Source organism: Gavialis gangeticus, unplaced genomic scaffold, assembly GCF_001723915.1.
Source record: "Gavialis gangeticus isolate Ggan-Ray unplaced genomic scaffold, GavGan_comp1, whole genome shotgun sequence".
Lineage (NCBI taxonomy): Eukaryota > Metazoa > Chordata > Crocodylia > Gavialidae > Gavialis > Gavialis gangeticus.
In genome coordinates, this window is record NW_017728993.1 from 64,279,601 (window position 1) to 64,290,377 (window position 10,777).

A 10,777-nucleotide genomic window follows, 5' to 3' on the forward strand; every position below is an offset into this window, starting at 1 on the left:
CAATCAGTCCCATTTCCAGCATTTGGAAAGCCCAAACCAGGATAGCATCCGTGACATGGATTACCTTACTCCATAACCTAACCTGTAGGGAAGAATGAAACGAGAGGATGTGATACTGAGGAGCCCACTCAGAGTGATGGCTTCCAGAGCAGGGCTTCCACCTGGATTGTAACATTTCTTTCTGGTTTCAGGAGGATGCATCTCTTTGTGGTGTTGATCATCAGTATGTGGGGGGCAGTTGCCCCCCAGCAACATCCAGTGGAAGACATCTGTACTGCAAAGCCAAAAGACATTCCTGTGAATCCTATTTGCATTTACCGTAACCCTGAGAAGAAACCACAGGAGGGCGAGGGGCCAGAGGCAGATCAAGCCAAGGATAAGATCCCTGAATTTACTAACCGTCGGGTCTGGGAGTTGTCAAAGGCCAACTCCCGCTTTGCCATTACCTTCTACAAGTACATGGCGGACTCCAAGAGTGACCTGGCAAACATCTTCATGTCACCCCTCAGTATCTCCACAGCCTTTGCCATGACCAAGCTCGGTGCCTGTGGTGACACTCTAAAGCAGCTTATGGAGGTCAGTGGCATCTCCTCAGTTTCCAAGTCCTTGTGGTTTAAGTTAGAACAAAGGTGCCAAATGCTAGCTGCTTATATTAAAGCTCTCTCTTTTAATGGCTCCTGTGCTCAAATCACTTCCTTTGTAACCCCAGCTTTTGAGAGACAGACCCTTCTGCTAAACAGGTCTATGACTAGGACCCTTCTGGAAGATGACCCAGACTACTTTCCTCTGGGTTTCTGTAGTCCAAACCCTTCTCCAGTGATCCAAGTAGATTCTCCTGGTGCACATGCTGACACATAGGTTATAGCCTCTATCTGGAGGAGAAGAAACCTGCTTTGGATGTGAGGAAGGAAGGTGAATAGTTTTTTTCTTCTGGACCTAGGCAGGTAGATGAGCAGGGACAGGCCTCTACACAGGAAGCTGAGGGAAACCAATCAGACCTTGGAGTGGGGTTTGTGCTAAAGGCCCCCTATATCCACCATCCTTATGCAGAAGTCCAAGTGTGGGATGTTCCTATTGAAATAAGTGCAAAAATGCAGCTGGAACAATGCAGCAGCCCCTGGTTTGCATGGGATGAGGAGGAAGGGATGGAACAGGGACCCCAGGCTGAACTTTTTGTTTAGACAAAAGCCCCATCAATAAATTAACAGCACTGGTCATTCTTAGCAGGAGGCTCACCCCCTGACCTCCAGGACTTTGCAACAATGGGGAGACATGTAGTCCAGTTATCACAAGCCTTGTCTATCCTACCAATCCTTGCTGTACTAGCCACCATGTGACTTTTCTGCTTACTTGCCTGTAATAATCCCACTGACTTTAACAGTGTAACTCCCACTGATGCCAGTGCTGCTGTACTAAGCCCTTTATGAGCATGTACACACAAGCCATCACTACATGGAATGGGCTGGCAACACACGCTCACTGTCCTGCTTTGTTGGAAACCTGATTAGTAGCAACAACAAAAAGTGTGTTGCGCCTCCTCTTAGAGCCAGCTCCACAGGAGGTAGTCATCCCTCTGTGTGAAAAGAGCCTGCTTTTAGCCTAGTGTCCTGGCATCAGCATCCAGTTACCTGCATGATTCCTTCCTTTGTTAGCTGTCCCTTCATAGGGGCCAAGGACCAAGTGGAACATGGAGACTGAGCTGCCCTTTTGCACCTGGATCTGATCCTTCAGATCAGGGTTGAGGCATGCTGGCAAAGAAGCTTCCCCCACTGCTTCCTGCTGTGTGGCTAGACAGGGGACTTTTGGTTCAGAAGGCTGCATCTGTGATACCTTCCAGTGGTATATGATTTCCTTTAGAAGAAACTAAACTTTATTTGGTTTATTTTTTAAACCCAGTGTAGCTCAAATGATAAGTTTTTTTATAGACCATAGTATTGTTACTAAAGGGGAATTTTATGCAAAGGACCTAGTGATCCATAGCTTTGGAAGATCCGGTTTCCTAACCTGTGAAGTTAGTTTTCAGTAGGTTTCCATACAGAAGGCATAAAATCTACAGATAAGAGCAAAGTAGGAGGAGGGCAGGCAAGAACAGAAATGGCCAGTGTCACTTTGCATGTTGTGATAAACAGAAATAAAGGGACAGGCTTGAGCCTTATAAGCAGTTGACCACATAGGCTGTAGCAAGAGAACAGCTCCAGAAATCAAAGCCTTCTGTTATGGTGTTGGCGGCTGGTTAGAACATGAACTGCGATTTGGTGTTCATTCCAGATGCTTTTCTTGTGCTGTTGTGCCTGTCACTGCATGACTTATTCAGTTAGAAGTGAGCTCTGAGCACGGTGATGAGAGAGAAATTCCAGAATCCTTACCCTGGTGTGGACACCTGCTTCCTCTCTAGGGGAGTCTGTCTCAAGTACTTGTCTGGCCCCTGTAACTGCAAAACCTGAGTGCCTCTTGGTCCTTAATGACTTATTCTCCACAACACTCCTCCAAGGTGAGGCATTGCTGTCATTTCTGTTTTAGAGATGAAGAAATTAGGTCAATCCTATTTCACTCCGGCCATGCTGCCAGTGGGACAAAAGTGGTCTTGCTGCTCTCTGTCCATTGTATCCACTGGCTATTAATGTAGAAAAGCCATCTGGAGCAGAGACCCAAGCTATAACCTGAGGCTCCCTGTCTTCAAGGGCAGCATCCATCTCCCTGAGCCATCTTCCCTCTATCTTGCTGTCTTTTTGCTGCTCACTGGGCCAGCTTCAAAAAGAGGACTGGGGAGTGGTCTGGACAATGCCTAACCCTACCCTATGGCCTGAAGGTTTTGCTGGGAAATGAGAGACAAGTTGAAGGCTCCTCTAGGTCAGAACCAAGGTCTTGTGTTCCTTGGCCAAGTTCCCTAAACACTAGGCTGTTGGGTTAGAAAGTAGGGAGGGCTCTTCTACTCCTCCTCCTCTTGCATCAAAGAATTGCTAATCACAGGTTTTCCTCCAGCTGCACCTGAGGACTTACATGGGCATGTGCATCTACCTGGGCAATGCTGTTCCTCAGCAGGGTATTCATGGCCATAGCAGAATTTTCTGAGATCTCTCACAGGTGCAAGTATTGCTGCATAGCTGGAAATGAGATCTAAAATCTACAAAAGTGCCCCAAATGCCACATATGCAACTACATTAGGTTCTGTAAATAGCACTTACGTACATGGAGGTGGAATAGTTTTTGGCCTTGAAGGCTTGCCTATATGGAAAAACTTATGCCCTGGTATATCTTAAACCAGCCTAGATCCCCAAACAGACAATCTAGTTCTGGAATGAGGGTACCCACATAGGGTGTTAAACCAGTCAATAATTAGACTGGTATAACTGGAAACATTTCCTGTATAGACAAGTCTTTAATATCTCATGTCCTAACCACTGGAGCATCCCCCTCCATAGAAGTCAACTTTGTTTCTACTGAGGTCATCAAGAGGAGTCTTCAAAGAAATGGGATCAGGCCCCTATGTTAACTTTTCCTCTTGTAAAAACAGCTCCATAACCTTGGAGATGGGTTGTGCAGATTAACTAGTTTGTGTCTGTAAAGGATTGGTAGAAAAATATGCAGCAACTTTCTGTTCATATTGGCATGTCCAATGACAAATCAGTATATGCCATCCTACCTGGCAGCCACAAATAGATGAGAATCAGTGTGCTACAGAAAATGAATTTAAAAGCAATGACTTCATCTTTTTTTTCAAAGTGGCTACTGCTTGCAAGTGTCTACAGTATGTACCAGATTTATCTGATGGGAGGAGATCTCTTACTTAAGTCTGGGGTTTCCAGACCTATACATGTACAACATTGTTTACAGCTAATATTGTAGGTTCTCTCACTGTAGGGAGTTGCTGAGAGGCCCATGTTTAGCAACTTGTCAGCAACATATTGTGTGACCCTGGTTGGGATGCTAGAAAGTGTGTGATTGGTACCATAAAACATTAACTCTGTTCAAACAGTGCCATAACATTCGCAGCACCGTATCATAGACAACACATGATGAACCAGAATCCATGCATGATGTAGAAATGATCTGAAAGTGTGCGTCAAAATACAATAAAACCAGGAAGTATTCTGTTGCCTTCAGGAGTTCTGCACAGAGCTTTTAAGTGTTTATGTGTACTGTAGTAATTCCTAGAGGCTCCAGTCAGGGTTAGGGCCTTCTTGTGCTAGGCACTATACAAATGCAAAGTGAGGTACTGCCTAGCCCAGAGAACTTACATTTCACTCTGGTTGAGTGGGAAGGGAAAGAGAGGGGAAGGGACTTGTTGACGGTTCCCTGTCTGGTCAGTGGCAGAAGCTGGAGTAGAATCCAGATCCAACCACAGACCATGGCAACTTTATGTGCTTTCTGAAAGGAGAGGGATGGGAGCCTGGCAAGCAAAAAGACCAGGGCCCCTCTTGTTATAATTTATGGCTTGAAAAGAAAGGTAGTAATTGGACCATGGAAAGAAACAATCAAGGTGGGGACAGGTAGGGCATTGAGTATGGAAAAGGAGAGGGGGTCAGAGTATTAAAGAGCTCTGAAGGATAGGAGGTGAAAGAAGAGCAGCAGCTTCTTGGCTATGTCCATTATTGTTTGTCCTGGACTCTTCAAAGCCTGGGCTCAGCCTAGCTGTGCTTCTTCCCCCAGTGAGACAGGCCTTGCTGCAAAGGATGCTCATGCTATTTTTAATTGCAGCAAATTTTAAGCATTCTGCCCTGGTGACAGGGTTGCCAACTGTTTGTAAATTTATGGACGGTCTAAAAAATGCAAGCTAAAAATGCCTGTCTGTGATGTCCATAACAAAAATTAAGCCATCCATAAAAAACAGAAACACTGAGCTCACTTCAAGATATGTCAAAATGGAGCCAAATAAATACAAATGCTGATGCTGGACAGAGAGAGCAGAGCAGTGCTACTTGTTGTTTAAATGGGAGCCCAGCTTGGAGCCCTACAGCAAAGTGAGTGTCAGGATTTTCTGGCCCACTAGAGCCTCCATAGCTCCTTTTCCCTTTTCACTAGCATGTACTGTCACTGATATCTCTGAGCTGAGCAGGACATGGATGGAGCTGTGGGGCAGGGAGCAAGGGAGACATAGGGGGTGAGGGTCTGTGCCAAGGAGCAGGGCCAGTGGGGGTAAGGCAGGGGAGGGCAGTCAGGGTATGGGGGTGAATAGGAGATCAATGTGGGAGGAGCAGCATGATATAAAACCACTGTTGCAGTCACACAGGGCTGTCAATCCAAAAGTTGTGGTTTTTTTTTTCACTGACAGTAAAAATGCATGCAAATGAAAGTGTTTTGTTGTCAGTAAAAAGTTTTTGGATGTCAGTAAAAAAAATTGTTTGGTTGCCAACCCTGCCTGATGGTCAGGCCTGTTTGGTTCTACAGGGAAAAACAAACCAAGAGTGCCAGCAAAGTGGCCACTTCCATATAGTCCTGAGTGAGCAGCATTATAACCCTCTGTCTATAAAGCTGATGAGCAGAACCCCTCTGCCACTGCTACAGGAAATGGGGAGCCTGGGTTAGGATTCATTCTCTCTGTTTTCGCTTCTCTAGGTTTTTCAGTTTGACACCATTACAGAGAAGACATCTGACCAGATCCACTTCTTCTTCGCTAAGCTGAACTGCCGTCTATATAAGAAAGCCAACAAATCCTCTGAGCTGATATCTGCCAACCGCCTCTTTGGGGAAAAATCCTTGGTCTTCAATGAGACCTACCAAAACATCAGTGAGGTGGTTTATGGAGCCAAACTTCGGCCCTTGAATTTCAAAGTGAGTTAGAATTACTTTGACTTCTTTCTTTCTCCATTCTTTTGTGCCATTGGCATTTTTATATCTCTCCCTGATTTCTTTGGACTGACCTGAAAATCCCCCATTTATTTTCTTGTCTGTATCTCCAGGAACAACCAGAGCAATCCAGGACTATCATTAATGACTGGGTCGCTAATAAAACAGAAGAACGCATTAAAGAAGTGATCCCACAAGGAGTCATTGATGAAAACACTGTCCTAGTTCTGGTCAATACAATTTACTTTAAGGTATGGCAAATGAAACTGGGGAGAGACTGGTTCCTTGGGGACTTGGAGTGCAGTGTATCCAGGGTTTTGAGGGATGACAAGAAGTCAGGACAGAAATCATTCTCCCAAGCCAAACACCCTGAAGCTCTAAGAAATGGAGCAGCTTCTCAGAGCTGTCAGCCTGCAATAACTTGTATAGAAATCAAAGTCCTCAATCATGGGCAGTAGCAAAAACTCAAACACATCAACCCTGGTCCAGAAAAGTTGAAACTGAATCTCTGAATCCTAGAGGTAGATGCATATCAAACCTGCATCTGCCCAGCCCTCACCTCAGTGCCTTGGGAAGGATCAAAGCCTGGAGTCCAGATGGGAATTCCCTGCTTGGACCCTACTTCTACAATGAAGCCAGAATCCCAGATTCAAATACCCCGAATTACAGCAAGGTTCTGAAATGTGAATTTGTCTCCAAATTCCATAGTGCTGGGTCTAGCTCCTCGACAGGTTAGAACTGACTCGTCTGATCACATTGCCAGGCTGGGTGGGACAAAGGCAAGGAGGCAAGAAACAGCAAAACTGGTGACAAGCCAAGGTGTTTTGATAAATGATTACAGCTTCAGGAGGAAACCAGAGATTTAGGAGCCCCATTCAGGGAAATAGACGTTCTGAGAAACAGAAGTCATGGGTTCCTTACCCAGTGCTGAGGAGGAGCTAAGCCATGTAGCCTGCTTGTGCCTTGGTTTATCAAACTCACCTTGCAGAGATGTGGCAAAGCTAAATCGACAGTCACTTTGTAGATGGGGGAGAGCAGATGCAGTTTAGAGTGGGGTTAGTACAGCCTGTGTGCTGCCTTCAGGCTGTGGTTCTTGAGTCTGTGTGGAGCTGACTGCTGTATCTGTCTTTGTCTTGGTCCCACAGGGACACTGGAAATCAAAGTTTCCTGTTCACAACACAAAACTAGAAACGTTCTATAAAGTGGATGGTGAGACTTGCCAGGTCCCCATGATGTACCAAGAAACCAAATTCCGTTACGCTCTAGTCCAAAACGATCAAGTGCACATCTTAGAGCTGCCTTACAAAGGCGACGACATCACCATGGTGCTCATCCTGCCTGCCAGGGACATGCTGCTGTTGGATGTGGTGCGGGAACTGACTTCAGAGAAGCTGCAGGAATGGCTGGGTTCAATGAAAGAGATCTCGCTTTCTGTCTACCTCCCCCGCTTCCGCATTGAAGACAGCTTCAGCCTGAAGGAGAATCTGCAGAAGATGGGGCTGCTTGATCTTTTCAGACAAAAAGCAGCCAAGCTGCCAGGTCAGTCCAGGTGGGGTGGGTGGTTGGGGTTCTCTCCAAGAACAGGGACAGAGATATTAAACAAAGCAGATGTTGCCTCAGATTTGGGGGTAAAGGAGTGCGCAAAAATACTTTTAAGGGTTGCTAGAAGTGTGAGTGGTCTCACTGCTACTCAGGGCTTAACCGGTAGACTCTGTACAGAGGCCTAAATTGGCTGAAGGGTCACGGGGAGCAAAGTCCCCTCTTGCCCAAGGGGTAGGGCTTAGGAGGGGGTCTCCAGGTCAGGGTCGAATGTGTAGCAAAAGATCAGTCTCCAAGGTAGGTCAGCAGGTTGGTACCTTCTACCAGCACTGAACTTATCTGAACTTATCTGCCAAATCCCACACTCAGGTACAGATATTCACGGATTCCACTGAAGTCAGCTGGAGTCCTGTGGAGACCACTGCAGGGCAGAATTTCTTTCTAAACCCCGTTTGAGCTTCGTCCTTGTCTCATTTGCCCTTCCCTCATTGTTCTTGCCTTCTGCCTTGATCACCTTAAGCTGCACAAGTAAAATGCTTTGGTTCTTGGGATGCTGTCTTCTCAAGGTAGCTCTTAAACTCTCTCTCTGTTCCCGGCTTGTTGGTTTCTAGGTATAGTTGCAGACAGCCGTACAGACCTGCATGTGTCGGATGCTTTCCACAAGGCCTTTCTAGAGGTAAGCCTGGCTTTCCAGCACCGCTTTGAGTCTTTTCTTTTAATTTACCTCATTTGTTTAAAAAACAAACAAAAATATGGACTTAAAACTGTGGTACCTATCCCCTACCTAGTCCTGCAGCAGTCCTAGCTTCTAGCCTATGGTAGAAGGTGGAGAGTGTAAAAAGCCACCAAAATTTCCAATTCCCTCTCTCATCAAGTCTAAAAACCAAGAGTATAAAGGTGTAAAACATATTGTTTGGATTCTGTCTGCAAAGAACCTTACACAGTAAAGTCATCAAGTAGCTGTTACATGCTAGCTAACTCTAGGCCGTTGCATGCCATGTGCTCTGGCTTTAGGCTGCTGCCTCCTGGATCCCCATTCTGAGTCACTGGACTCTTCCCAGTACAGTGAGACATTGCCCCGTCTCACAGCCCAGCTACAATCTCCGGTAGCGGGGGCTACAGGCCTGAAACACACATGTGGTTCCTCTCTGCGGCTAGGTGCTTAGGTGTTAGATGTTGCAATGCCTAAGTCCTTTACTGGATCTGGCCCCTAGTCCCTCTTGCTATTGATGGAAGATTGTTAGCATATTGGCAACAACAACAAATTGCTGACAGGGGAGTGGGGGGAGGTGAGTTTCAGGCCCCTGACAGATGTTACACTTAACACATAACTAACTGGTCAATCATGTCTTTAGTGGGTCAGCTACACATTCAATCAATTAGTTAATGGCATAATAAAATGAAGAATAAGATGCAGAGTTATTACACAAAATATGCATTTTGTTGTGGCTGGTTCTTATCGTATCTTTAATTGAATGTGTGACCTGTGCCCAACCTCTGGAGCACATGGGAGCTTTTCAAGACTCCCATGTGTTCCAAAGGCTGGGAGGCCCCTCAGATGATTGGGGTTCCCAACTAGGGGGTGCACCATGTGATCCCTGGATGACAACAACCCTGGTCAGCTGATCAGGACCCCCCAGTTGGGAACTCCAATCACCTGATAGGGCTGTCAGAGGCAGCAGCTCATGGTCCACTCCCATGACTGGGAGCCAAGGTTGCTACTTGTCAGTACAGGGGGAACCTGGGATCAGGTTCCCCCTGCACCAGCAAAATGGCACAATGGGATCAATGCAGGATTCCACAATTGTGCCTCCTGCCATGCATGTGTGGCATGGGAAGGGAGATCCTTGGGACCCCACACCAGATCCCATTGCATCTGTACTTTAATGCCCGTCAGGGGCCTTAGGCACGCACACACTATTCTGAGTCACGTAAATGCGTGCACGTATGGCCTTGCAAATCAAACTCTACAGATGCGTCAGAGCTTGGATGAGGATACATTTAACTTTGTAGGTATGGAGCCATCAGCCCCTCAGTGTAAAGAGCTGTGTAACAGCATATTCAGAAAGTGACATGATGCTTTTATGTCCTTGTGCTTCAGGTCCGTAAGACAATGGAAAAAAACGCTTTTAAACCAACTTAATGAATCCTTCTTTAAATGCACTGGCTGGGTTGTGGCTGAGCAGTGCCCAGGCAGCAGGGCTTGGAGTTCTGCAGCAAAAGCCGCCCTTGCTCCATGGGGGAATGTAGGTTTCATGGACGTGTGAATGCTCCCAGCCAGTTGAAGGAATGGGATTGCCAGGCTCCCAGGGGTACTGAGTTCCCACTTGGAAACAGGGTGCCTGTATGGTGCAGGTCTACCTGGTATGAGAGAAGACCGTTTTTAATCCAGTCTCCCCTCTGATTGGCAGGTGAATGAGGAAGGCAGCGAGGCAGCAGCGGTTACTGCAGTTGTCATCTCAGGCCGTTCATTTCCCTTGAACAAAGTGGTCTTCAATGCTAACAGGCCCTTCCTGCTCTTCATCCGGGAAGCTGCCCTTAACACCATCATCTTCATGGGCAGAATAGCCAACCCTTGCCCTTAAAAGAGCCACTGGTGGGTCCCTGTTTCTCCAGCCCTAACTCCCCGGTGTGTGGATATCCAGCCAATAAAACACCCCCAGCCCCACATCTTTGTTTCTCCCAGTACTGGCTAGCAGTTTAGAAGGCCTCTGGGGAAGTAGCAGAAAGGAAGTAGCTGCCCTGTCACACAGCCCAGCTTCAATCTCTGGTAGGAATTATAACTAGTTATACTGTTGTCCCTGTGGCATCAGTTCGATGCAACACCTGAGGGACATCTTTTGGTGTCCCGTGGAACTTCCCATCTTGCATTTTCTTCATCTAAAAGAGGCTCCCCCCCACTTTTTCCCCAGTGGTTTGTTCCGAGATTAGGCTGACTATAGCCATCCTGCTTCCCACCCAGCATTTTGTGGCCTCAAGCTGTAACTCTCATCACATCTTGCATTAAAGCAATCGGCAAGGTGAACTCTAATGCATTAGACGGTTTCCTTCTCATTCAAAGTTCTTCAGCCCATTTAGCAGGAGCAGGCTGGGCTCAAAACCCAAGCGTTGCTCCACAACCCACCGTTCTCCCGGCACACCGATGTGAGTCCACGGCCTAACCCTGCTCCATGGGAGACAGTGGGGGAGCTGCTCACCCAGATGCCCTTTGGGGAGAAGCAGGCACTGCACGTGAGGCAGCTGGGATTGATGTTAGCCCAACCATGGGACAAGAGGAGAGGCAGGCACATTACAATGAATATGAATGAGCTACAGCTCCGCACCAGGGTGGTGAGGGCGAAGGGGGAGAGCTGGCGCAGTCTGGATTTCCCCCAATGCAGGAAACTTGACTGATGTCTATCTTTTATTAGACCAGGTAAATAGCAACATGTTTTTCTTTGTGTAGCAAACT

The 10,777-nt window shown here is 46.9% G+C and overlaps 1 protein-coding gene across 1 annotated transcript in view; it reads left to right on the forward strand.

Annotated features, from left to right (window-relative positions):
- Positions 1–10,357, forward strand: part of SERPINC1 (serpin family C member 1) — an 18,466-nt gene extending 8,109 nt beyond the window's left edge. Inside the window, exons 2-7 of the mRNA XM_019501864.1 lie at positions 192–576; positions 5,557–5,772; positions 5,901–6,038; positions 6,933–7,326; positions 7,938–8,002; positions 9,738–10,357. Coding sequence (XP_019357409.1) covers positions 196–576; positions 5,557–5,772; positions 5,901–6,038; positions 6,933–7,326; positions 7,938–8,002; positions 9,738–9,911 — 1,368 coding nt within the window. The 5' untranslated portion in view covers positions 192–195 and the 3' untranslated portion in view covers positions 9,912–10,357. The remainder of the gene's footprint in view (positions 1–191; positions 577–5,556; positions 5,773–5,900; positions 6,039–6,932; positions 7,327–7,937; positions 8,003–9,737) is intronic.
- The last annotated feature ends 420 nt before the right edge of the window (positions 10,358–10,777 follow it).